The sequence below is a fragment of the Schistocerca cancellata genome, chromosome 1, assembly GCF_023864275.1.
Source record: "Schistocerca cancellata isolate TAMUIC-IGC-003103 chromosome 1, iqSchCanc2.1, whole genome shotgun sequence".
Taxonomy (NCBI): Eukaryota; Metazoa; Arthropoda; class Insecta; order Orthoptera; family Acrididae; genus Schistocerca; species Schistocerca cancellata.
In genome coordinates, this window is record NC_064626.1 from 704,024,458 (window position 1) to 704,051,143 (window position 26,686).

At 43.3% G+C, this 26,686-nt stretch overlaps 1 protein-coding gene across 1 annotated transcript in view; it reads left to right on the top strand.

Annotated features, from left to right (window-relative positions):
* The first annotated feature begins 233 nt into the window (after window positions 1-233).
* Window positions 234-26,686, top strand: part of LOC126095407 (cuticle protein 7-like) — a 34,444-nt gene continuing 7,991 nt past the window's right edge. The window contains exons 1-2 of the mRNA XM_049910239.1: window positions 234-237; window positions 730-1,260. Coding sequence (XP_049766196.1) covers window positions 234-237; window positions 730-1,260 — 535 coding nt within the window. The remainder of the gene's footprint in view (window positions 238-729; window positions 1,261-26,686) is intronic.

Below are 26,686 nucleotides of genomic sequence, written 5' to 3' on the forward strand. Positions count from 1 at the left end.
TTCTCTTCATTCAGCATGATATGCTTACCATGTTGTGGTATCTATAGGGAACTACCAACGCTGTATGATCGCAAGAAGAAGTAAATTGACTTGAATAGTGTTATGATGTACTTCTTTGATTAGCAGTGACTTAATGGTTAACTACTGTATGCAAAACAGTGAAAGGATCGTGTAGTATGAGAGAACAGCAATTGTGGTAAACTTCTGAAGTTTATCACATTGTTTCAGGACTCATGGGTAATGTCAGACAATATGGAATTGATAAGCTCCTAAGATGTGTCACTGTTTCGACTATTAATACTGTTATTACAGGATTTGTTATTAATTACACTTCTATGTTACTTCAGGCCGGCTGGACCGGTGGTAAAGCACATGCTTTGCAGCTGAAAGGTTGTGGGCTCGAATCCTACTCAGATCTTAGAATTGTCAGTTTGCCTTTAACACAGTTTTCACAACTCAGTGATGTGAAGAGTCACCAAGAACATGTGGTTTGGTTTCCTCATTAAAGCGTAAGTCCCTTTTCTCCAAAAGGATTACTAGGTTGGGTTAGGAAATTATGAACCCAAAATGGGTTCCAACTGAAACAGATTTTTCAGTCTCTTGAACTCCAGGAAAGTATTATTACTTAATCTGTAGCACCTTTTTGTCTCTTGATAGATTTAGACATGTCATGAAACTAATAGATGTTGATGTAATATATAGTCTTAAAATGTGTTACATTTCACACAGGTGCTCCAGTTGGAGCTGGTGCTACCACTGCTGCAGCTGCAGCAGCTGCGGCTGCTGGTGCTAGACTGGCTGCCGCCAGGCTACCAGCTGCTGGACTGCCCGCCTATGCTGGAGTTGCCCCTGCCTATCCTGGTGTAGCTCCAGGCTACTCTGGTCTCGCCCCTGGCTATGCCGGTCTGGCCGCTGCACGCTACGCCGGTCTGGGCCGCCTGGCCGGTGGGCTGCCCGCCGAGCTGTCTGACCCGTACTACGACCCCAACCCGCAGTACAGCTTCAGCTACAGCGTCAGCGACGCCCTGACTGGCGACGCCAAGCAGCAGCAGGAGAGCCGCAGCGGCGACGTGGTGGAGGGCAGCTACAGCCTGGTCGAGCCCGACGGCAGCGTCCGCACTGTGGACTACACGGCCGCCCCTGGCGTCGGTTTTAACGCTGTGGTCTCCAAGAGTGCCGCTCCTCCTGGATCGCCTGCTGCTGCCGCTGCAGCCACTGCGGCCGCCGCTGCCGCCGCCTCCGCTCGGGCTGCTCTTGCTGGTAAGTCACAACCTTAGCATTTGAGTTCAGTCAAAATACGTGTCAGTGGCTGTAGTGCAAGAACAGGGAAATAGTAACATCGAGTTCATCAGAGACAGCATGTAGTTTCGTTGACCATTAGCATTTTTGTAAGAAAACACAAAATCTACATCATGTTTCTTAGATATTGGCTGTTGACAGTTGGAGCAACAGTGATCCGTATCTCTCTAAACCAATTACAGCTTTTCAGCAGGCTATGATATGTCATTATCTGATATCAGCATTCTGTCGTGCTTGAGTTGCGTACTTGCTGACATGACTTATTACTTCCAGCAGGTGCAGTACCAGGTGTGGCGGGCTACCCACTGTCCCCAACGGTTGCTGCTGGAGTGTATGGTGCACCCCTCAAGACTGCTCATGCTGCTCTCGCCACACCACACGCTAAGATCCACTACTGATTATCCCACCGGCTAAATCTCTCTGTAAATACGATTGACACTCCATACAATGAAAATATCACAAAAATGTGAATAAATGTGTTTATACTGTTTTATATTTTGTCTTGTCTCATATCATCTGTCTCTGCCCAATGGAGAACACTATCAAATTTAATGTTGTTCTTCCATACTTTTTGCCCGACCCACAAAAGAAATTGTAAAAGTGGGACTGAAGAGCAAGTTACATACATTCATTTGAAAATCTACGATTTCTTCCTGCGGGCCACTAATGGTGTATAGAAAAAAAACTAAAACTAAAAACTCCATCTGGACAGGTCTCGGAAGACCAAGTGGTGTTGACCGACCGCCGTGTCATCCTCAACCTGCAGGCGTCACTCGATGCAGATGGAGGGGCCTTTGGTCAGCACACTGCTCTACCAGTGGCAGTCAGTTTTCGTGACCAGAGCAGCTACTTCTCAGTCCAAAAGTTCCTCAATTTGCCTCACATGGACTGAGTGCACTGCACTTGCCAACAGTACTCGGCAGACTGAACAGTCACACATCTAAGTGCTACCCAAGCCTGATAGTGCTTAACTTTACTGATCTGATGGGAACCGGAGTTACCACTGAAGTAAGGCCGTTGGCAGAAAGAAAAAAACACAAGTGTAATAGTTCTTAAAGCTAATCTAATTAACATGGAACTAATATTTTTTGTTGTAGTAAAACTTACTACCAAAATGCCATGAAAACAGTTTTCAGAACTATATCATCAAAGTTTCGTGCGAACACACTTTTTTTTATAAAGTGATAGCTTTTCTATAAACTCTGATGTTTTTACAGTCTACCTACATCATCTTAACGATAATTTTGCTACCATTCTGTTAGAGACCGAGCAAGGTGACCCAGTGGTCAACAGACCAGTGTCTTATTTCGGAGTGCGCCGTGTTCTGAAACTATGTCAGTCCACAGCAATTTTATTTTGAATATTTTATTTAATTCGACGAAGGCCTCAGTTGATCAGTTGATCAGTTATGCTACAAACCTCAACACAGGTAATTCTTTCTTCGAGTGAAACTTCGACATAGCCTCTCCCCCTGCAACATACTCTTTTAACCCCAAACACACGCATTGTTTCAGTTAAGTGCATCAGCTTTATTACTTTCTTCTAGACAATTTAACCTCACATCTATTTCTCTAGTATAGCCTTGCAAATTTCTGGCAGTAACTGTTCGATGAACAACCCATCTTTCCACATCTGTTGCTTGTAGCACGTCATTTAGTATCACTCTATCAAGTGTGCTCACATGTCACTACAACTTAACGTCGTCAATAACTTAGAAATTGCAATTATTACAGAATTGTCAGTCAGTTTTTACAACATTGTTCCACTCTTGTTTCGAGAGACATTTTAAAAAGTTCAGATAACCAAGTACTTCTATGGATTACAATCATCAATGACGCTCAAAAACTTTAACATAGCTACTTTTTTATCAGAAAGTCTCTGTGATACATTAGTAGTTAAACCAATCGAAAAGAGCAGTCTCTCTTTCTATGAGCAAACGGAGGTGCAGGGATCCCCCTGTTACAGTTATTAGTACAGAAATATTAGAGACTGAATGTCTATGTCTTTATCTGGTGTTACCAGATTGCATTCACAGTATTACTGCTCACCAGACCCCGTTCATAAATATTATCTGTGTGTCGTATAACAAATGAAGTAATCAACCATGCACATATCACATAAATATTCAGATAACACTGGCATCGAAATCTGAGCGCTTTGTGAGTTGTGAATGTAGAATTTATTCACTATGGGCGCTTTACTGTCCTGACAGTGTTTACGAGATTGGCGCTACACTGTACTTTCTGGCATGGAATTTTATTGATTTCCTGCAGATTGCATTACGTACCACATCACTTTCAGCACGTAACAGATATTGTTGTTGTTGTGGTCTTCAGTCCTGAGACTGGTTTGATGCAGCTCTCCATGCTACTCTATCCTGTGCAAGCTTCTTCATCTCCCAGTATCTACTGCAACCTACATCCTTCTGAATCTGCTTAGTGTATTCATCTCTTGGTCTCCCTCTACGATTTTTACCCTCCACACTGCCCTCCAATGCTAAATTTGTGATCCCTTGATGCCTCAAAACATGTCCTACCAACCGATCCCTTCTTCTAGTCAAGTTGTGCCACAAACTTCTCTTCTCCCCAATCCTATTCAATACCTCCTCATTAGTTACGTGATCTACCCACCTTATCTTCAGCATTCTTCTGTAGCACCACATTTCGAAAGCTTCTATTCTCTTCTTGTCCAAACTAGTTATCGTCCATGTTTCACTTCCATACATGGCTACACTCCATACAAATACTTTCAGAAACGACTTCCTGACACTTAAATCTATACTCGATGTTAACAAATTCCTCTTCTTGAGAAACGCTTTCCTTGCCATTGCCAGTCTACATTTTATATCCTCTCTACTTCGACCATCATCGGTTATTTTACTCCCTAAATAGCAAAACTCCTTTACTACGTAACAGATAGTAAAATGTGATATCCGTTCACCTCGATGACGGCATTTGTGGAGATGACTATCGACCAGGTGTAGTAAAAACGTGTTTCATCCGCCGCGGCGATATGTTTCTACTTATCCACGGTCCAATCTTGACGATCCCGCTGCCACTACAGTTGTAATTGACGATGTCTTAGGGTCAACATGTGAACACGGAGGAGTCGTCTGTGCGGAGCCCCATGTTCAACAATGTACGATGAACGGTGTGCTCCGACACATTTGTGCACCAGCATTATGCTCTTTTGGCAGAGTTGCCACAGATCGCCACCTGTCCTGCTTTACAGAGCAGACGAGCCTCCAAAGCCCACTTTCTGTGAATAGTCGTGGACCTCAACCACTTATCGCCAAGTGGTAGTTTCAGTGTCCATATAACATTTCAAATAGGCGCTCCCTACACCATGACGAGAACATTCGACCAGCTACGCCGTTTTTGAGATACTTGTTCGCATGTGCTGAGTAATAATAATATCACCTTTGTCAAAGTCGCTAATGTCAGTAGATTTTTCCCATTTGAGGTCTGTGTTGTCTCTAGGACGATTCCCCATCAGTCTTTGATCCACTTATATGCTTTCCTTAACGTGTCACGCTCCTACAATGCCTCCAGCCGACATCCAACTCCGCCATGAGCGGTGGTCCCACTGTTTTGGCTTATAAAATGTTATAGAAAGAGAATTTATAAACACGTCATGTACTATCCAAAAGCGCTGGGATAGAAGAATACGCGTTCTGGACTGTGTGTGTAGCGACAGTAGGGCGACAGTGCTCCGGGGGCCACGGAGCATCAGGACGCCAATACTGCTGTTCATCATTTGAAGGTAAGCTCTGTAACGGCAGTCTTACCTTTACATGACTCACTGACTGACGTAATATTATTGGGTGCACCAGACCAAGATTTTATTACGTTTAATATTGATCTTATAATTAAATGTTTCCCTGAGACATTTAAGTCTCTTTTTATTATCTACGATAATGATCGAAGCAGACGAAATAAATTCAAATTTCTGCTGCGGCCGGGACTCGAATCCGGGTCTTCTTGCTTGCGAGAAATGGGGTGTTGACCATCGTACTGCGATGGTGTAATGGTTAGAATTTCTGTGTAGTAAGCGAGAAGGCGCGGGTTCGAGTCCCAGCCGCAGCACGACTTTTAATTCATTCCGTCTGCTTCGATCATTATCCTAGATAATAAAAAGAGACTTAAATGTCTCATGGAATTATAAGATCTATAAGATCACCAATGGTACAAGGACGTCCCATTACGTCCAATGCTGGGGTGCTTGCCAATATCGGAGAGCCCTGGCAGCAGTGACAATATGGAAGGGAAAAATGAATTGAAGTTTGTGTTGGGAAGGGCACTCTGCGTAAGTAGTTCGTACAGCAATGCTGACTATTATACTGCGGTGGTGTAATGGTTAGCATTTCTGCCGAGCAAGTAAGTATACTCGGGTTCGAGTACCGGCCCCACAACGAATTTTAATTCATTTCGTCTGCTTCGATCATTATCGCTTAATATTGAGTTTCAATTTAATTGAAACATTTACAACATAGATTTGGAGAACAAGGCACACTGCGTGTAAAATTGATTTGAAGAATACGTGTACAGTTTTTCCTTGGTAGTTTGAATCTAGATGTGCGATAGTAAGAACTGTGATCATTGGTTTGAAGAATAATTTACATTGCATAATATTTACGTAACTGAAGGATATAGTCGTTCCCTGGAATTTACAAATATTCTGACACGACATGAACTTTAGTTTTTGCATATGGAAGAAGGTGAGCTGGAAAACGCAGTCAAGTCAAAATACAGAATCAAGTATTAACATATAAAAATAATAAACCGTTGAGCTAGTATAGGGGACTTAATATTAAGCCCCTATTTCGGATGTTCTCGCCTGAGCTAAAGCGCTCAGGATTAGGAGTGTGTGAACGAATAGACAGTTTTAAAAACATTCTGGATCACATCCCGGTAGGAGAAACGTCGCAGGTTTCAGACAAGCGACTGGTGCTCTGAGAATGAGAGATGTCGCTTAAGGTGTCTACGCGTCATTTACGTCGGTAACTGCGTTGCAGATACACTGGCAGAATAGAGGCAGGCCAAAATCACAGACAGCCTAGCTTTATTTACAGTTATTTCCTTTGGTTTCCTTATCCCTGGATACCTAGCACATCGGTTGCCGAGAAACCAGAAACTGTTATTAACATTGTATATAATGTATTGCTGCTCAGTATTTATGGACTCATTATTGACGATATTTGTAATATACTGAACTATTTGTGGAGGTTAACAGAGGTAGTATGCCTTAGAGAAATTTTCAGCACAACACCAGGAGACGCCCTCATGGTGATAAGAGGGGTGCAGAACACTGACTGCATCGTAAGATCTGGAAGGGCACAGAGAAAGTCCCTTATATTTTATTTATTGATTTATTTTTCCTGGCGAGATTAGCGCCATCGGATCCTCACTTACATCTAACAAGGCATTCTGCATGTAATAATTTACATCTAAGACAGCATCAACAGTCAGAATTCATTATGTCGTCAAAAGTTGAGAAAAATACTGTTTATATTAGATCAAGACAGTACAACAGTAAAGACACCCACTAACGGGAATGGACATGACATTAGGGGCGAGAAAAGCGAGAAAGAGGAATACGATAAAACAAAAACTATTAAGATAGGCGAAAATGAAGTGGGATTACTGTCTGAGAAATGCAAGGAAAATAAAGCGTAGCTGGGAAAAGACAGAGCATTTGTTTCAATATTTTCTAGAGGGAAAAATCTGTACACGTTCATTCTTGGGAAAAAGTGATGACCGTGACAGAAGGCCTTACAAGCAACAGAGGATTCAATTGTGCGCAGAGTGCAGGGAAGTTTTTCCAAAGTCGGACAAAACTGGCAGAGAAGAAATTGGCGAATGTTTCCGTTTTATGGATGTATACGGCTGGGATGCTAGATAAGAGAGACTGGTAATCCACCGAACAGGTTGGCGCAGTTGGCGCAGTTGGCGCAGTTTCCCTTAATCGCTCCACGCAAATGCCGAAATGGTTCCTTTCAAAAGGCACGGCCGATATCCTTCTTCATCCTTCCAACGTCCTAACCTCAATTCCGTATCTAATGATCTCGATGTTTACAGAACATTAAACCCTAATTTTTCTTACCCTACGTTTATATTATGGTAAGGTACTATAGTTAATCTCTGCTGCCAGGTGCTGGAGTGTATGCGCACTCGGGAGCCGATAAAGGGCGATCAAACAGTTTCCGTTTTAGGGCGTTGCTGCAGCATACACACAACGCAGCGCGACTCCGTTGCGAGTATCTGAGCACCGACACGTAGGCAAGGGATTAGTGAGGTATTAATGTCTTTGCGACGTGCGTGCCGTAAATACGGAAACGTAAACTGTGGCGATGTTATTACCAAATGCAACCAAATAGAACCAACGTACTGTTATTCTTTTCTTGACTGCCGAAGGACAAACATCGATAGACATCCCTCGGAGAATGAAAAATGTATATGGGACAGCATGTCTGTCAAAAATCACAGTTGTGGAATTGTGCACCAATGGGTGACGCTGGTTCTCGATAACGCACGTTGCCTTATCACAAAAGTCGTAACGCAGAAGTGTCGCCAACTGATGTGGGAGCCACTCGAACACCTGCCTTATGCTCCTGATCCCTCATCATGCGATAATCATGCATTTGGTCACTTAAAAAAGAGCTTGAAAGGTCGACGATTCCTGTCGGTCGAGTATGTGCAGCAATTACTTTCGATCTTCCTCACACAGCAGGACACTGTACTGTACCAAACTGTTATCTTCAGCTTGGTGCTCGTGCCTCGCAGCGATCTGACTTATTGACACACCGATTCTGTAATGTACGGCCTTCGCCCCTTATAGATACAGTGTGTGGTAGTTACGGAACTTGTCTGACCGCAACATTCCTAACTGGGTGTATGATGCACTGACATGGCCAAACTGACGTATGTTGTAGATTCAGCGCACGAAACCATACGTGCTTAGTTATAGCCGTCTAGCGTTCTCACTACTCGTTGGAGTGCATCACGATAGGAGAGGTTCGGTAGAACAAGTGATTTCACAAGTTTACGTTTCACACTATTTGGAAATATGATCCGAAACTAATGTATGTCATAGATGTAAGCGGAAATTTTTTGATATGTATTGACCTGGTTTTCTGACACATGAGGTACTACTCATCCAATCTACACCCAAATTATCCTCTGTTATACTGGCAGCGATTGTATTGTTACCAATTTAGCAAAAAGAAGTAAGGTAACAAGGATTATCGAGAAGCATGGTATAGCTGTGACACTGACAGACTTACTCGTGAAATATTTGCAGGTTCGAATAGAAATCGCTGTGTATATATCCATCTCAGGAAATGATCCTCTCTATATTTGATCACGTACCATATCCAACCCATATGAGAAGGATTTGGAACAGTGATACGTATGACTGTGCCTTACCATAATATTGGGGTTGCCGAATGTTTGTGTGTGCGTGACAGAGGAACATGTTGAGAAACGAAGGTTGACATGTCATACTCAGTTATGCACTGTTCTACGATGTATTGAACAACACATTTCAAAGGCTCATAGGACGAATTGGCTTTGTATTTTTCAGGGGGACTAGCAGTGTGAGAGGTGGGTCTCAGAGGATGTTGCACGAAGAGCAAAGTTTCATAATTGTATTGTATTGAATTGTATGTTAACCGGGGGCCTAGAAACAACGGAAAGGCTCCATCCCGCCGCAGCCGCAGTGGCCCAAATCCCACGACGACTACCGCAGTCCACGCCTCTGCCGCCCCACACCGAACCACTCTTTCAGGGTTATTGTGCGGTTCGGCTCCTGGTGGACCCCCCAGGGAAAGTCTCAGACCTGACGAGTTTAGGCCCTATGTTTGCGTGGTAGAGTAATGGTGGTGTACGCGTACGCGGAGACCTTGTTTGCATAGTGTAGCTGCAGCAGAATAAGGGGAACCAGCCCTCATTTGCCAAGGCAGATGGGAAACCGCCTAAAAACCATCCACAGACTGGCCGTCTCACCGGACCTCGACACAAGTCCGCCGGGCGGATTCGTGCCGGGGACCAGGCGCTTCTTCCCCTAACGCACGGCTAGCAGGGCGGGCAAAACATCATAATGGTGTTATCTATAAGAAGTTTTAGAGAAGCAAATCCCACACTAAAATAATAACCGATAGTCTTAAGAAATTTATGAATTGGACACTTTTTACGTTTAAGAGCGATGTGTTGAGGCACGTCAGGGTATGGATAAGCAGATTGCGTTCCACTGGTGTGAGTTTCGTTGCATGCATCATGAAATAAACTGATCTAAAAATTATAAAGCGATCTAATTTTGTGATATTGTCGAGAATGATAACTTTACGGAGACATCTAATTACAGGGAAGAAGAGCGCTGAGAACATGGAGAACGTTACGTCCCTATTGGATTTCTTCCTATTTACATGCGTCTTGATCTGATGTCGGGACTTAGTGATGAGATGTGCAGCACCATTATTTAAACGGACAGTTATGTATTATTGATCAGGATAGATTTCTCTATTGATGGAATACTATATTTGATAATGAGATTCCAGAACACCAGGTTAAGAGACAAATTTTTTGTTTGCACGTCATTTTAAAGTAGACTGGGTACTTGTTGTTTAGACAATAGATGACAAACCTCATAAATGAAAGCAAACAAATATATAAATACCAAACTGACACATATGCTTTTTCATTTGAATCTTTTTACTAGCTCGAATCTAAATTGTTTTCCTAGAACTATATTCTAGTATTTTATTTGTAAAGTCTACTTTGGCTAAGTTATTATGTGCTTCAAAATAAGTGATTTTTAATACTGTTATTCAACTGTTTTTTTTCCTGAATTGAATGCAACGAAGACAGTGCGTAGTGGAACATTCACGAATTCTTAGGAATCATTTCTTCGTCAGTCGGCTTGCTTTGGAGAAACTGTTTCAGTAGCTCTCTTTCTTCCGCTCCTACTCCTCTCTTCAAGTATAAGAACTGATATTAGCAACAGATATTCGTTTCACTATATGTAATAGACTGCTTGATATCGATGTTCCCTACAATATCTTTATTGTTGTTTGTCTAGACGTGAGCACACCGACGCTTCATTCACGACACTTTCTGTCTTCAGAACACCCGAGTAGCCAGGTAAGATGTGCCTGAAGCAGCGTCCTGCATTTGACTTTCATCTGACGTTGCCAGAGAAAGGGCTTTTCTACCCTAGGAATACGACTAAAACAGAACCACAAAGTTTAAATTACTTAATCATAAATAAATTTCACTACGAGTGAAATTCGAGCCTTGATCTCATCGAGGTAGTTTTCCAGAGAGAGACAAATGAAGCTAAGAACAGACAAAGAGAGAGAGAGAGAGAGAGAGAGAGAGAGAGGAGAAAGAGAGAAAAAGGGAGAATGTATGTGGGAGGGAAAGCGAAGGGAAGGTAGGGAGACTGCAAAGATGAGCCATTTAACTGTGAATGACCTCGTTATTGCCTTGTCTGAAATGATTTAGTTAAAACAGGTAATTCGTAAATTAGGACAGCCGGACCGAACATTCTAATTACTGAACGACCTCGCTGGGCTATATCCGCGGCATTGACGACGCCATTCCGTTACGCCATGCTGTAAAATTTAGGGCCTCGTATATGAGAGGATTTGACATTTATAACACAAGTTAACATTTGAAATTTTGGGAGTTATTTTTCTGCGTTAGGCACTTAATGTGATGTTCGGACCTAAATCTTCTTCTTTCCGTTAGCGTTCACTGCGTCTAGTACGGCATCCTCTGTACTCAGGATTTGTCAAATTTATTTTCTTTAAATTTGCAGCCTGATACGCTTCCTGCCGTGGCAGTCCTTAAGTTGCCTGAGGGAGATAAGTCGTACGACCCACCTGTCTGTGAACTGCGTAAACGTTGCTCAGTGTGCTGTCGTGTTTCAACTTTTTATGTACCGTACATTCTGGGGCGGAAATTGGGGACCAGTCCAGCATTTGCCTAGTCGCCAAAGGCTCTGCTATCTCTTAAGATAGCGTGCTGTGCCTTACGCTACACGAGTCAGTGCCGTTGGTCTTCAGTACGAAGTTATGTCTCTGATAACTGTAAGTTGTAAAACAGGTAGTGAGTTACTTGACTTAATGTCCGAGAATGGACAGCTACATTATTTTAATAATTGATATCTCGTCCTCAAACAGCGCACTTTTACATTAAAACTGAAATATACTGCAATAGTCGGACTTTGTGTAGTAACACTTTCGAGACGGACCCTACCCTTACCACGCACTGGCCCATATCTCCTGAACTATGTGTTGTATAACGATACAATTTTGCAGCTGCATTCTGATAGTGTTTGTGAATAATGTACGAAAAATTTGGTGCGAGCAGATTTACTAGTAAAGAACAAATAAATTAAAACGTCGTTCCCGTGAGACTGGACTCCGTCTCGAACGTGTTCAAACGTTTTAACCTATCAAAATGTGGAGGTACGTGAAGCTTGTGAGAATGAACAATACATTTCTAACAATTGCTAACGAAATTCATGACTAGGTGAAAAATAGATGAGATCGCTCGCATTACTGAGGAGCTATGTATCTTCGCATGTTGGTGCACAGCTGCCTATAAACCAGGAACTGAGTCCTAGGGCTGCGACTAATTTCACGAAAATGGATCAGACTCGTTGAGGTGGATTAGCAGTTTCATATGCTTCACAAAAAATGTCTTTTTGCAATATCTTTTACTAAAGGAACAAGACTGAAGCTGCGAACTTGTGTATTCGCTCGCTGTATTCCGTTAATGCTGGCCGCCGTTAAAATACGACACATTTGAAACCACACGTGACTAAATTGGATTTTTCTACATCCGAAACAATACCACGTGTCGTTTCATTCGAGGCTGCAAACAAGTTCTGTTGTTTTTGCATTCTGGCTGCGAGCAAGAATAACCCAGCAGTACATTACTCGTGGACTATCAGCAAGTTGATCGATCTGGTTTAACCAACTCTAAGTCTAAACGCAGTTGAACGTCGGAAATAACCCCCCAACTAAAACACCGAGGAAAATAGTTCTTAGCAACGTAGTTCCATTTTTGTCAATATACAGGGTGTCCACAATTAATGTTCCAGTTTCAAACCGCTGTGCAAAGTTAATCACTACTCAGAATGTCGTCAAATTTGAAAAGCATGTTATTTACGAAGGAGGAAATATTTTAGGACAAAAAAATTACGAAAATTTTACCAATAGATGGCGCTGTAATCAACTTAACGTAAGTGGGGTCGTCTTCAAGTGACAGGCGAATCGCAATACGACCGCATGGTGCGAGTTGCAATTTAAACCAACAGTACTGTTTCAGTGTGCATGACTGCACAAGTTCGGTAGTCAACAGTCATGGAACTGTTAGTCAGGTAAGCCCATCCACCACGGCAAGGTCGTACCACATCCGATGGGAAAAAATCGGTTTTTAATTGTCCTGAGGCCAAAAACAGCACAAAAAGCAAAACTGCATAACCTTTTAATTTCCCTTGGACTAAAACCGCATAAAGAGCAAAATGGCATCGGTTACCAACTGTCATGAAACTGGCGCAAGACATGTTCAATATGCTCTCCACTGCTTTCTGCCCAAGTTGAAATCAAGAAAAGCATGTTCGACAATAGAGCGGAGTGTCTCAGAGGTCATGTTCAGAATACGTTGCACAATGCGCGCCTTTATTTCAGCTACGTTCGTAACTGGAGCAAAGAACACACCACCTTTCAGATAACCCCACAGCCGGGAGACACACGTAAGAAGATCAGATGATCTGGACAGTTAGACTGTAGGGAAATGACGGCTGGTAGTTCTAGCATTTGCGAAATGTCTCTGCAGCATCCGTTTCACTGGTTGTCCAACGTGCGGAGGAGCGCCATCTTGCGCAAAAATGATCCTACCCACACACTCACCCAGTGGAAGGGCTGGAATGATGTTGGTGCGCAAAACTCTCTTAGCGTTTCTCAGTGACGGTACAGGTGACAGGACCCACAGGACGCTCTCCTCGAAAAACTACGGTCCTATGATAAACGATACCGTAAATCCACACCAGTCACCTTTACAGAATGAAATGGTACCAGCGCGAATTTTCCGTTGCTCATATTCTGCAGTTCTGCGTATTGACATATCCTTGGAGATGCAAATGGGCTTTGACCCTTCACAGAATGTTCCATGACCGTTCATTGCCCACTTACATGCGAACAAGTAGTTCCAGAGCGAATGTTTGTCTTGCTAGTAGGCCAACGGGAAGCAACTTCTGAACATGAGTGATTTTCTACGCGCATGGATAACAATTCATTATGTTCTGTCGTGCTCGTAGGCAGGCTTGGGTAATTCCCTGTGCACTGAATGTTTACACACTACCTCTTGTATATTCGTGAATGCTGCGGTCACGTCTTCGACAGATGTTGGATCAGCTGCTTTCCTCCGTCTGTCACAAAGCACCAAAATAATCTCTCTTTTAGGTTCAAATGGTTCAAATGGCTCTGAGCACTATGGGACTCAACATCTTAGGTCATATGTCCCCTAGAACTTAGAACTACTTAAACCTAACTAACCTAAGGACATCACACACACCCATGCCCGAGGCAGGATTCGAACCTGCGACCGTAGCAGTCCCGCGGTTCCGGACTGCAGCGCCAGAACCGCTAGACCACCGCCGCCGGCTCTCTCTTTTAGAATTTTCTAATCTATTTCTCCTGATTCCTAGCAGACATAGGACCAATGACTACTTTCACATTCTCCATTATCGAAAGCTTCTTCAAGGCTACTGGTGCACAGTGAGCGTTCTTGAAAAAGATCTTCACCAGCCGCGGGCGATCTTTCATGGAGACAGTCATGTTGCGTGTCTCGGATGCAAATTGAGGCACGTCTGATGGTGTGAGTACTATGTCGCTTACATCACCATGTATTGGTCAAATTTTCGTTAATGTTTGTTTTTCTTTGGCGTTTCCTCCTACGTCAATAATACGCTGTTAAAATTGGACGTCATTCTGTGCAATGGATCCCCTATAGACTGAACAAACAATATGACTACTGTACACCATAAGTCCCACTGTCGCCCGAGGGCACTGTGAGCACGTGACGCTGTAAGGAATGTACGTATGAGGAGCAGAGATGAATACGGAATCATTCTAGTGACAATAAGGGCAATGGCGAAATCCACTGACATGCATGACTTTAATAGTTTTTCTGGTCTGAGAACGAGCGTCTTGGAAACTGCGAAGCTCTTCGGCTGCACACTCGACGCCGTCGTAAGCATCAGTGGGTAGTGGTTGAAGAACGATAGGCGACCAAACGTTGGGCGTCAACCCCTCATCACATGACGTGAACGTCAGAAACTTGTCAGCTCTGTAAAGTAGGATATGCAATGATTTGCGGCGGACGTCACAAGTGCATTTGGACACACCATTCAGAGCACATTGTTGAACATGGCGCTCCCAAACACATGACCCCTACGTGTTCCCATGTTGACCCAATGACACCATCAATTACGACTGCAATGGCCACGGGATCATGGAGATTGGAAGCATGTCGCCTGACCGAATGAATCGAGACTGTTCTTATAGTAAGTCGATGGTCGTAACCGGATACGATGTCAGCCATAGAAACAGGTTCTCGAAAGACGCGCTGCTCGAAGTAGACTGCCTGGTGGGGGCAGTATTACGCCGGACTTCCGTGGTAGTAATCGAAGACACCATGAGTAATGTGGATCTGCATCCCTTCATACTCCATATCTTCCCCTTGGCTGTGTACAGCAGGACAACTGTTCGTGTCACAAGTCCAGAATCGTGGTGTAGTGGTTTGAGGAGCGAGATGGTGAGCGCATGTCTTGGACACAAAATTCGTCTGATATGAGCCCGAAGGAACACATCTGGTGCTATCGGACGCCAGCTCCAGACCACAGACCACCGGCCCGTAATTTATGGGAACTACGTGAGCTGTGCGTAGGCATCTGCTACCAGATACTCCGGAACCCTACCAAGGACAAAACGGTTTTAGAAAACATCGCTCGTATAAAACTCAACTTGTCTCTTTCTCACATGATATACTGTGAACTGCGGATGAAGGACAACAGACAGATTCTATATTTCTAAATCTCAGGAATGCACGATGCCCAACTGAAGACTATAAACGAACGTACGAGCATATGGAATAGGTTTTCAGAAATGTGAGCGACTGGAATACTCAAGTAATAGAACCAGTATGTTGTCCTCGATGGCGAGTGTTCATCAGAGAGAAGGGTATAGTCAGCATTGCCCCAGGGAAGTGTGATAAGACTGTTATTGTTTTTATATACATAAATGATCTGGCGGAGAGGATGGCAAGGGGTTGTTTGTTGACGATGCCGTGGCGGCTAAGCAGCATGTATGTGGAGGATACAAGATGACATACATTAAGTTTCTAGTTGGTGTGAGGATTGGCAGCTAGTTCTAAATGTAGAAAAATGTAAGCTATTGCGGATAAGTAGGAAAAGCGAACTAGTAATGTTCAGATACAGCATTAGTAATGTTCTGATTGACACTTTCACATCGTTCAAATATCTTTCATAACGTTGCAAGGCAATATGAAATGGAACGAGAATATGAGAAGAGTAGAGAAGGAGAAAGATCGACTTATTGGGAGATGTTTGGGAAAGAGGGGTTCATCGCATATACAATCATCAGCTAGAACATTATGACCACCTACCTAATGGCCGGTATCTCCAACTTCGACACCGACAACAGCGACTACGCGTCGTGACATGAAAGCAATGAAACCTTGGTAGGTCGCTGAAGGGAGCTGCAACCACATCTGCACACACAAGTCACCTAATTCCCGTCAATTCTGGGGAGAGGAGCGATGAACTCTGACGCCACGTTCAATCACATCCCAGATGTTTTCGATCGGGTCCAGTTATGGCGAGTTGGGGACCAGCACATGACTGGAACTCGACACTGCGTTCCTCGAAAAACTCTATCACACTACTGGCCTTGTGACATGGCGTATTATCTTGCTGAAAAATGCCACTGCCGCCGGGAAACACGATCGTTACGAAGGGGTGTACGTGGTCTGCAACCAGTGTATGACCTCCTTGGTCGTCGCGGTGCATTGCGTATTGGACCCATGGATGCCCATGCGAATGTTCCCCAGAGCATAATGGAGCCACCGAAAGCTTGTCTCCGCCCAGTAGCAGAGGTCAAGAAGCTGTTTGCCTGGAAGGCGAGAAATTCGCGCCCTCCCACAGGCGTAATGAAGAAGGTATCGAGATTCGTCAGGCCGTGTAATCCTCTGCCGTTACGCTAACGCCCAGTAGCGATGGCCACATGCCGTTTCAGTTGTAGTTGCCGATTACGTGGTGTTAACATTGGGTGCCGGCCGGGGTGTCCGAGCGGTTCTAGGCGCTACAGTCTGGAACCGCGCGACCGCTACGGTAGCAGGTTCGAATCCTGGCTCGGGCATGCATGTGTGTAATGTCCTTAGTTAGGTTTAAGTAGTTCTAAGTTTTAGGGGACTGATGACCTCAGAAGTTAAGTCCCATAGTGCTTAGAGCCATTTGAACCATTTTGTTAACATTGGCACATGCATGGGTCGTCGGCTGCAGAGGCCCGTCGTTAGCAGTGTTCGGTGCAATGAGTGTTCAGACACACTTGTACTCTGCACTAAAAGTCTGATGTTAGTTCTGTCACAGTTCGCTGCCTATCGTGTCTTACCAGTCTGCCCAGTCTACAACGTCCGACATCAGTAATGAGCGTTGGCCGCTCAACCCCACGATGTCTGGACCTAGTTTCAACTTGATTTCGCCACATGTTGAAGTCACCACAGAATTCCTCGACAAACTACAAGTTGTGCAGTTTCCGAAATGCTCGGCCGAACCTCCAGGCCAATACAATCTGCCCTCGTTCAAACTCAGGTAGATCTGGCGAATTTCCAATTCTACACATTGACATCACGCTCACTGAATCTACATGCACCGTGCGTCTGTCTGACTAGTAGTCATTCCTCTCCTGGTGACGCTGATATTGTCTGGAGGTGCTTGTGTCGATAACAGGTCTGTGGTCATAATGTGTTGGCATATCAGTAAGAAGCTAATGCGAGCTTTTCTTGAGTACTCCTCGACTGTTTGGGATCCATACCAGGTTGGATTAAACGGAGACATCGAAGCTATTAAAAGAGGGGCTGTTAGATTTGTTACCGGTAGCTCCGAACCACAGGCAAGTTTTACAGAGATGCTTCGGGGACTCGAATGGGAGTCGCTGGAGGGAAGGTGACGTCTTTTTCGAGGAAAAATATTGAGAAAATTTAGAGAATTCCCATCTGAAGCTGACTGCAGAACGATTTTACTGCCGGCAACAAGCATTTCGCGTAAGGACGACTACAATTAGATATGAGAAATTCTGACTCATATGGACGCATATAGGCAGTGGTTTTTCCCTCGTTCTGTTTGCGAATGGAACAGGAAAGGACGTGCCTTGAAGTGGCACAGGGTAGCCTCCGCCATACACCGTACGGTGGTTTATGGAGTATGTACGTACATGAAGAAGAAGTTGTCATACCCATGCAACGCCGAATTGTTACAGTATTACGACCCAAAAATGAACCAACACGTTAGTAAGGGGATGATCATAACGTTTTGGCTCGTTCTTTATGTTGAAAACAAACGAAAGAAGTTGTAAGTTATAGAAAGAAAAACCGAAAAAATGAGTTGCCCTAATGAGCAAAGTGGATTAAGTTAAGACTGTATGTAACAAGATTGTTTGTTGATTACTTTCTGCTGTAGAGTATCGAGGATTCATTTGTTGGAGTGTTATTTATATAGGGGAAGGCGGGGCAAGACGGGGAGGTGGGGTAAGACAGGGAAGGGCTATAAGCTATAACTCTATTGCCATCTGTGGATAGCTGTGTCAACATCATCAATACACAGGTCCCAGTGTGTTGACATTGCTGAACCTTTGTTTCGCGGCGGTTTCTGTGAGCTTTTCAAGGTACGTACAATTGTTATACTGATCTGCAATGTTTTACACCTTTCGAGGTCCTAAAACATGTGTTTCGTGAACATTTGCCCAGACTGTATGTATAGCACTTATTAACAGTAAACTGCTGTCAGTAGTCAATGTTCACTGCATAGTGTTCATGTAGGCGTAATATAACATGACAGAATGGTAGGGGGCAAGACGGAGTGGGGCAAGATGGGGAGCTTCCCCGTCTTGGCCATACTATTTGTCCAACCATTACGTTCTTATCGTCTCATATGTTTACCTCGCTGCGGGTTTTGAACACGTACATTATACGTTGAATACGATTGTAAACAGAATGGTATTCGTTATTCCAACACTTCCCTAATTAATTACAAAGTATGCCTTAGGCTATATGGTGAATAAAAATACACAAAACGTGCAAAGTCAGTATTCTTGCCATGCTTTAACGACTGACTATTGGAAATATGGTATTTACTGTATAATATAGATTACCAGGAATAATCTGACTCAGTAGTACGTTCCACGTGTTTTATTTCAGATGGTTCGCAAGTATCGGCGACAAACGTCTAGGCAAGATTAGTCATTGGAGTCAATGGAAGGCGCTGTAAATGCTGTTATGGAAGATCATATGGGTTCTTTCAGGGCTGCTCGACAGTTCAACGTGCCACAGAAATATGTGTTTCAGCGTCGGGGTGCCCACGACACTTGTGCAGGGACAGAAAGTGATGATGACGAGGCTGTCCACACTTGTGTACTATGTGAAAGTAAGAGGCCTAAATAAAACGTAATACCTGATTCTACAATTCGCAGAACCATTATTTCGAAACCTTATCGTCACATGATTTCGTTATTCCAGTCCTTATTTAAGCTTTAGAGATGAATTAATGCTAGTTCCCCATCTTACCCCACATATGGGGCAAGATGGGGAATTGGTAGTTTATGTATCAAATAGAGATATTTCTAACTAAATGTAACAAGTTTGTAGGTTTCTTTGCATGCTATTGTAATTCAATTGTTAAACAAACAAATGATAATCAGACCTACTTGAAATTGTTTGTTTTTGTCCCTTTTGTAAGGGTTTAAAGTTAGCTTCCCCATCTTGCCCCGCCTTCCCCTATGTATCTTATCTGAATTCTGCGAGAGTTGCCACTGGTTTAATGTCAGTCTTGTCGTGAGGTGAGGCTGAATCTACGTTCGACCATAACTCTACTATTAATACTACTACAACTACTAGTAATATTAGACGTCTATGGCTGTCTTCAGAGAACTGCTATCATCAGTTACCATTTAAAATAAAATAATTGCAACAATATTATAAATATACATATATGTAGATGTATGTTCGAAATGATCAGAAGTTCTGCTCAGACGCAGGATTAACCAAGCCTGTCTTATATAATGGGCGTTCGTCATCTGTTGTTAATAATACGAATTTCTTTCGCTTAAGATTGATATCTGCAATAAATTATAACGCCTGAAGCACTTTTTACGGTTATATCGATACCTGTACACTGCCTAATAAAGGTTGGGGAAAAGGAAACAAAATTAAACTTCACCGATCGATAGGGTACGTGAAGTTAAAGTACTGATCACAAAATCACGTCAATCTTGCAAAGAACTTGGCCCCTTCCCCCGTTCCCCTACCCATCCTGAATGCCGTTGTATCTTCTCATGAGGCACGTTGGCCCACAACTATTGCATCTGATCCCTGATATTTTCGGTAACAGTCCCACACACGTTCTATTGATTACAGATCTGGGGATTTTTCTGGCTATAATAGTGCCCCACCATCACACAGACAGTTCATAGTGACGTGTTCCATGTGTGGACGAGAATTTTCCTGTTGAAAAATGACACAAAGATATTGTCACACGGGATATAACATATTGTGATGCAGAATGTATGTGACATACCATTGTGCCGTCAGAGTTCCGTCAGTCACTATATGCAGTGAGGGCGTTGTATCAGACAAATCACCATACTATGACGCCAGGAGTACCATAGCTGTACCTCTCCAAAACATTTAGTCACTGCCATATTCACCGACGACAACCTTCCAGCGTAGTGCAGATCCGCGATTCATCCCTGAACACAGTGCGACGCCAATCATCAGCACTTCATGCTTCCCATTCACAGTACCGCTCAAACGTGTGTGGTGTTGTGGTCTTAACGACAGCTTACACATGGGACTGTAGTACCGTAGTCCAACTGCTGCTAGTCTCCGATCAAGGGTGGGAAACACTATGTGATCAAAAGTATCCGGACACCCCCAGAAACATACGTTGTTCATATTAGGTGCATTGTGCTGCCACCTGCTGCCAGGTACTCCATATCAGTTGTCATTAGACATCGTGAGAGAGCAGAATGGGGCGCTACGCGGAAGTCATTGACTTCGAACGTGGTCAGGTGGCTGGGTGTTACTTGTGTCACACGTCTCTACGCGTGATTTCCACACTCTTAACATCGTTAGGTCCACTGTTTCCGATGTGATAGTGAAGTGGAAACGTGAACGGACAAGTACAGCACAAAAGCTTACAGGGCGACCTCGTCTGTTGACCGACAGAGACCGCCGACAGTTGAAGAAGGTCGTTATGTGTAATAGGCAGACATCTATCCAGGCCATCACACAGGAATTCCAAACTGCATAAGGATCCACTGCAAGTATTATACAGTTACGCAAGATGTTAGAAAACTTGGATTTCACGATCGAGCGGCTGCTCATAAGCCACACATCACGCCGGTAAATGCCAAACGACGCCTCGCTTGGTACAAGGAGGGTAAATATTGATTGACTGAACAGTGGAAAAATGTTGTGTGCAGTGACGAGTCATGGTACACAACGTGTCGATCCGATGCAATGGGGTGGGTATGGTGAATGCTCGGTGATCTGCCTACGTGTGAAATGCCAACAGTAAAATTCGGAGGCGGTGATATGGTGTGGTCGTGTTTGTCATGGAGGGGGCTTGCACCCCTTGTTGTTTTGCGTGGCACAGCACAGCACAGGCCTACATTGATGTCTTAAGCACCTTCTTGCTTCCCACTGCTGAAGAGCAATTCGGGGATGGCGATTGCATCTTTCAACACCATCCTGAACCTGTTCATAACGCACATCCATGGAATGGACTGGCCTGCACAGAGTCCTGACCTGAATCCTGTAGAATACCTTTAGCATATTTTGGAACTCCAACTTCGTGCCAGGCCTCACCGACCGACATCGATACCTCTCCTCAGTGCAGTACTCCGTAAAGAATGGGCTCCATTCCCCAAGAAACCTTCCAGCTCTTGATTAAACGTGTGCCTGCGAGTGTGGAAGCTCTCATCAAGGCTAAGGGTAGGCTAAAACAATACTGAATTCGAGCATTACCGATGGAGGATGCCACGAACTTGTAGGTCATTTCCAGCCAGGTGCCGGGATACTTTTGATAACACAGTGTATGACACAGAAAATTGGGGGGGGGGGGGGCGTTTATTACCTGTTGAGCCAGTGGGTTTCTGGTGCCAGGCGATATCGATTCTTACTTCCATCTTTGGTCGTTGTCCCTGTGCCTTGTTCTCTTTGCGTCTTTGAGGCAGGCTGTTTAGGGTGGCGCGCGTGCACAAGTCGAGGAGAGTGGGTCCGCGCATGAGCCGAGTCAGTCCGTGACGTGACGTGACGTGCTTTCGATATCGTCGTTGTGGGGAGTTGGCGACACCGTGTCACGTGGCACGGCAGTATGCCGTGAGGACCAGTTGAGTTGGACCAACGAAGAAGCATGGGCCCCTGCCGGAAAGTATTAAAGTTGTATTGACACGGCTGGCCAGTGGCGACCAGGATTTCCTAATACCTCGAGAGCTATGTGGACGGATGGCGTGTGAACTTCACTCGAAGAAAAGATTAATCGCCAAGCTTTCGTGGTAGGTTCCTCCTTCTATATATAGTGAATGTTATTGTGTACTTAAGGACTGTTGACTGTTGCAGTTGCTCGTGCCAGTGACCAGCAAAGCATTCACTGCAATGGTGGCGAGGCGAGTTATGTTCTGGAATGGCCATGAAATTATGTTACTAAAGCGACTAGAAATAGCGCCTCACATTTGTAAGTTTGGATTTGGTGCTTAGTGGCACGCTGAAGGTAGCTGGTTCACTTGAACGTCATTTCTAAATTTATTTATAGATTTAGAATTTTTTCGTTTTACGAATTAGTGGTAGTTTTTGTTTCTTAATAATTTCTTGTGTGTATGGAAGGCAAGTGGCCATGGTAAATATAGGTCACATTGTGTTTTATGATCGGATAGAGGTCGTGTGTATTTTGGTCTGTGGCCATAGGGGCCGTGCTTATTGCATTAGCGACCTATTCAAGTGAATTTAGTTTTCTATTGCCTGTCTGAAGGTTAATTGTCACGTTAGATACTGCACTTTTGATTTATGTGCTGTCAGCCATTCAGCAAAGACAGATTATCTTGTAAGATTTTTTTTTAATCAAAGGAAACCAAGCTTCTTAATTCTGTTCATTGGTTAACTTGTAATATGTTTATATTAAGGAATTGTTTATATATATATATATATATATATATATATATATATATATATATATATATACTTGTGTTACTTGTATACACTACAGTGTATCTGCCGTTCATGTTTTCCTGTTTTCAGAAACGTGTTTAGTGGTCGACGCGAGCAAACCTCGCCCCGCGAGCTTGCAGTGTGATGGAAATATCAGGATTTGAACTCAGGGACGTCCAGACCCCGTTAACGCACAATTTCTCTATTCCATTCAACGAGAGGCTTGTTTTAGGCAGAAGATTTCCTACTGCCCAAAGTTGAGTATAAGTTCACTCTTTGGATCGTGTGTTTGTGAAATCGTAATAGATTAAGGTTCGCTCGCGTCCATCACATGTTCATCGAACTGACATTTTTGCATAAAGCCTAGAATCTTCCGGATGTTGAGTGTAGTAGAATGCTAAGTGTAAGCAAAAAAACTTAATAGTACCCTTCAGGTCAGATAGCATCAAATTAATTTTGCCTTTTCAGTAAGTGTATAACTGAGTGAGAAAGTCGATAGCCGACAATGTAAACATTTGTTTATCTGTTGTCACCGGCACGTAAAGGGGCAATTGTCACAAGTGTGACGGTTAATATTGTAAATACTAATTGTGGATAGGGCCTTGATATGCAAATGTTGTTAATTGATTATTACTGCTGATGAATTCATGTGTATGTGTAATCAATAAAGAAGTGTTGCAACTACAAAGTAGTTGTGTTACTGGTATACAAGGTTAGAGTGTGCAGTCGCCACACCACCTGTTCTAGAATGGAAAGTGCAGTTGTTAAGTGGTTACAGAGTGTTTGGTGCACGACACAGAAGTCCTCCCTTGAGGCTGTCATAAATGGCCTACTGGAATCCTGCCGAGTATGCCTGCCCTCACATTCTCTTTCAATCAAACATCGGACTAGTGTCACATCAGAATGCCCCACAAATCTGGCTATTGGAGGATTCAATCAGTTGGCAAAATGGAGACCCACAGGAGGCCAGGCCGCTTTCAAAGTCTGTCAGGTGCTGATAACGCTGTCTAAAACGTGTACGCACATCTCCGTGTCATTCAGTGATCACTCAACATCTGACACTGTTCACGCCCCTTGCCTACACAACCAGGCCTAGTAATAACACTAAAAACGAACAACACTAATTCGCTCTGGTGGCAGTTCTAAGTGTGACAGAATTGCGGCTTCAGTCATTTACGTATTCGTAGATTGTATGTAAGTGTAAGAAATTACTTTGTCATTCGACCATGTCTTCTGGTTCTTCTTTGTTTATGTAATGCAGTGTAGCTGCACGATGAGCAAGAGTCGTGAAACTCAGTCTGACGTACTTTCAACCCCATTATCTGTAGCAGTTATGATGAACATGTTTCAAAATTGCGTTTGTGGCTTCTTTTGTACAGGTTAAGTGCTCAGAATCTCTTAAGAGAGATATGTTTGAAGAAAAGAAAAGGATTTCGAAGTTCATTAAATTACCAATTAAAACGCGCTCTTTTTCGACAGTCTAAATTCGCACGGGAATAACGACTCTTCTTTAGATTTTGAACAAGGCACTGTAATTTTTTGTATATCAAATTCACTTTGACCGTCGGTGCCAAAATGTATGAAGTAAGAACTCCTAGGTTACAATAATTGCATTTTAATTCTTTTTTAAATTTATTTTAATTGCATCATGTTCCTGGTATTACATACATGTCTGAATCATTTGTATTAAAAATCTTTCAGTAATATGTAGGTCAATTCCCTTCCTCTTTTTAAAAATGTTTAGATCATTTATGCAAGTTTCCTTGACTGATCAAGAACCACCCTGACTAAACGAGTAACTATGGAAGGATTTGCAGAAAAATATTTGCCATCAGTATTGGCAATTTCTGTTTCCTTATAAAGGTTGTGATGGAAATCTTGGAAGAGCATATTGCAAAAAAAAAATCACAAACTTGAAGTTATAGCATTATTGGCTAAAAACGGGAACAGAAAACTTTTATACCTATTTCGGAGCAAGGGCTTTTGCACTTTAAAGAAAATGTTTATTTTTCGTGCCGAGAGCAGGAATGAACTTATATTTGTCTACGATTAAGAATATTGAAAAAGTCAATCGTAGCTCATCGCATTCGTTATTTGAATGATGGCCTTGAATAGAGTAGTCGAACAGCAGGCTGAAGTGCCTTATCTAGTCAAATCTGTGGACTAACGATACACATTATAATCATAAAGAAGAAACAAATTAGTCAGGATGAGTCGGGCGGGAAAATGCAGCGCTGCTAGCGGTTTAAGCTCAATACTTAAATCCTACAGAGTTCTGCTAGACCATCTCATACATACAACTTGATTTATGTTTTTATCGACGTAGCGTTCACGTTGTCGCACTCAACACGTTTGTGTACAGCAGCCTAGTAACAACACGGCCGATGCTCAAGATTTAGTCAAATACAAACCGGCCGCACCATCTACGAGGACCGGAATTAACACAATCTGTGTTTTGTCCGTAGTGCAACGAATTAGAGATAATTTCACAGGAAGATAACCGCTGCGGTCCTCCCTCTTTCGGCATTGCCGGCCAGAGTACTAGGGAGGGTCACAAGCGAAGGCCGCGGGAGAGATCTGCAGGCGTGGCAGGCGCGGCGAACCAGATTCCCCTGGTTGCGTCACCGGTGCTCGCTCTGCCAGTTAGGGATGTCCTTAGCGCCTCCACTGGGGATGGAGGGGGCAGCGAACCACTATAAATGGGCCGGGTGGCCACCACAGGGTCAGTCGTCCAGAAGCCTCTCTAACAACACAGGCATGGCTCTTCAGGTAAGGTGGCCAGCAGCAAGGCCTCGAAACCTGAAGACTGCTGCAACAAAATTAGCATTATGTGTGTAGAACAGACCTACAGGAATTTTCAAAGTGGAGTCAAAAGTAGTAATATACCTCTACATTAATTAAGAAAGACACTATGTAGCAAAAAATCCCTCTTCATCCAAAGAAAATGCCCAGTAATTTGTTTTACCTTTTAATATATTTGATTGCTCTGAATTAGTAATTATGAAAAGACACTGTGAGACTCTGTCTCACATGGACCTTTCTTACTACTAAGCTTATTGCTTATTACTTCTTTACTGTTTTCGTTTCGTCTGTTATTCATAGGCTCAGTTGCGTCTAACATTGTTACTTCTTTAAATTTCTCTGGCTACAGTTCTTTCATGTATATGACATCTCATCATATTAACAACTGTCACTGAAGACCTTTTCACAAAAGTTCTTTCAATGCATCCGTTTCGTCGGCCAGCATCAGTGAGTACGATTATTAAAGAGAGGACCGTGTTTGTTTTTCACGCTATAAATTTTTATCGCAGTTATTTCCTTCATTGCCATCCACATAGGTCAGAGTCGGTCTTCCTCAGAAAGTATTTCTCTCGTTTGCTTGCTTTTAGCCGCGTGGTCTGTGTTGTGTGTACGATTTTTACGCTTTTTCTCTTTTATGTGTTGCGACCTCATTGCAGTGAGGAGATAGTGATAAAAAAGATGATTTTTGGTTCCCATTAATGTATGTTTGCATAGATGCGTTGGGATTAAAGATAACTGAAGTCAGCTATTATTTTTTCTTGTCTCTCCTGTTATGAGTCAAATAGTCTTCTTGTCCGTGAGCTTTCGCTCTTATTGCAATTACCTGTAACTATTTCAGAACTTCATGAGGTGGAGTTAATTACCATTAGCACCAAACTGCTTTATCCACTCCTTATTTTACGGCAGTTTTCTTACCTGATCTTTGATTAGTGTCATTACAAATTTGTACCCACTGAAAATAGTTTTTGCCTGATTCTGGTCAAGATCCGAGACCTGTTGTTGGTTTTTAACATCCACATCTGTAACTAAGACTCAGCGTGTATCTACTATGCAATGGGTTTCACTTCAGTTCCTGATAC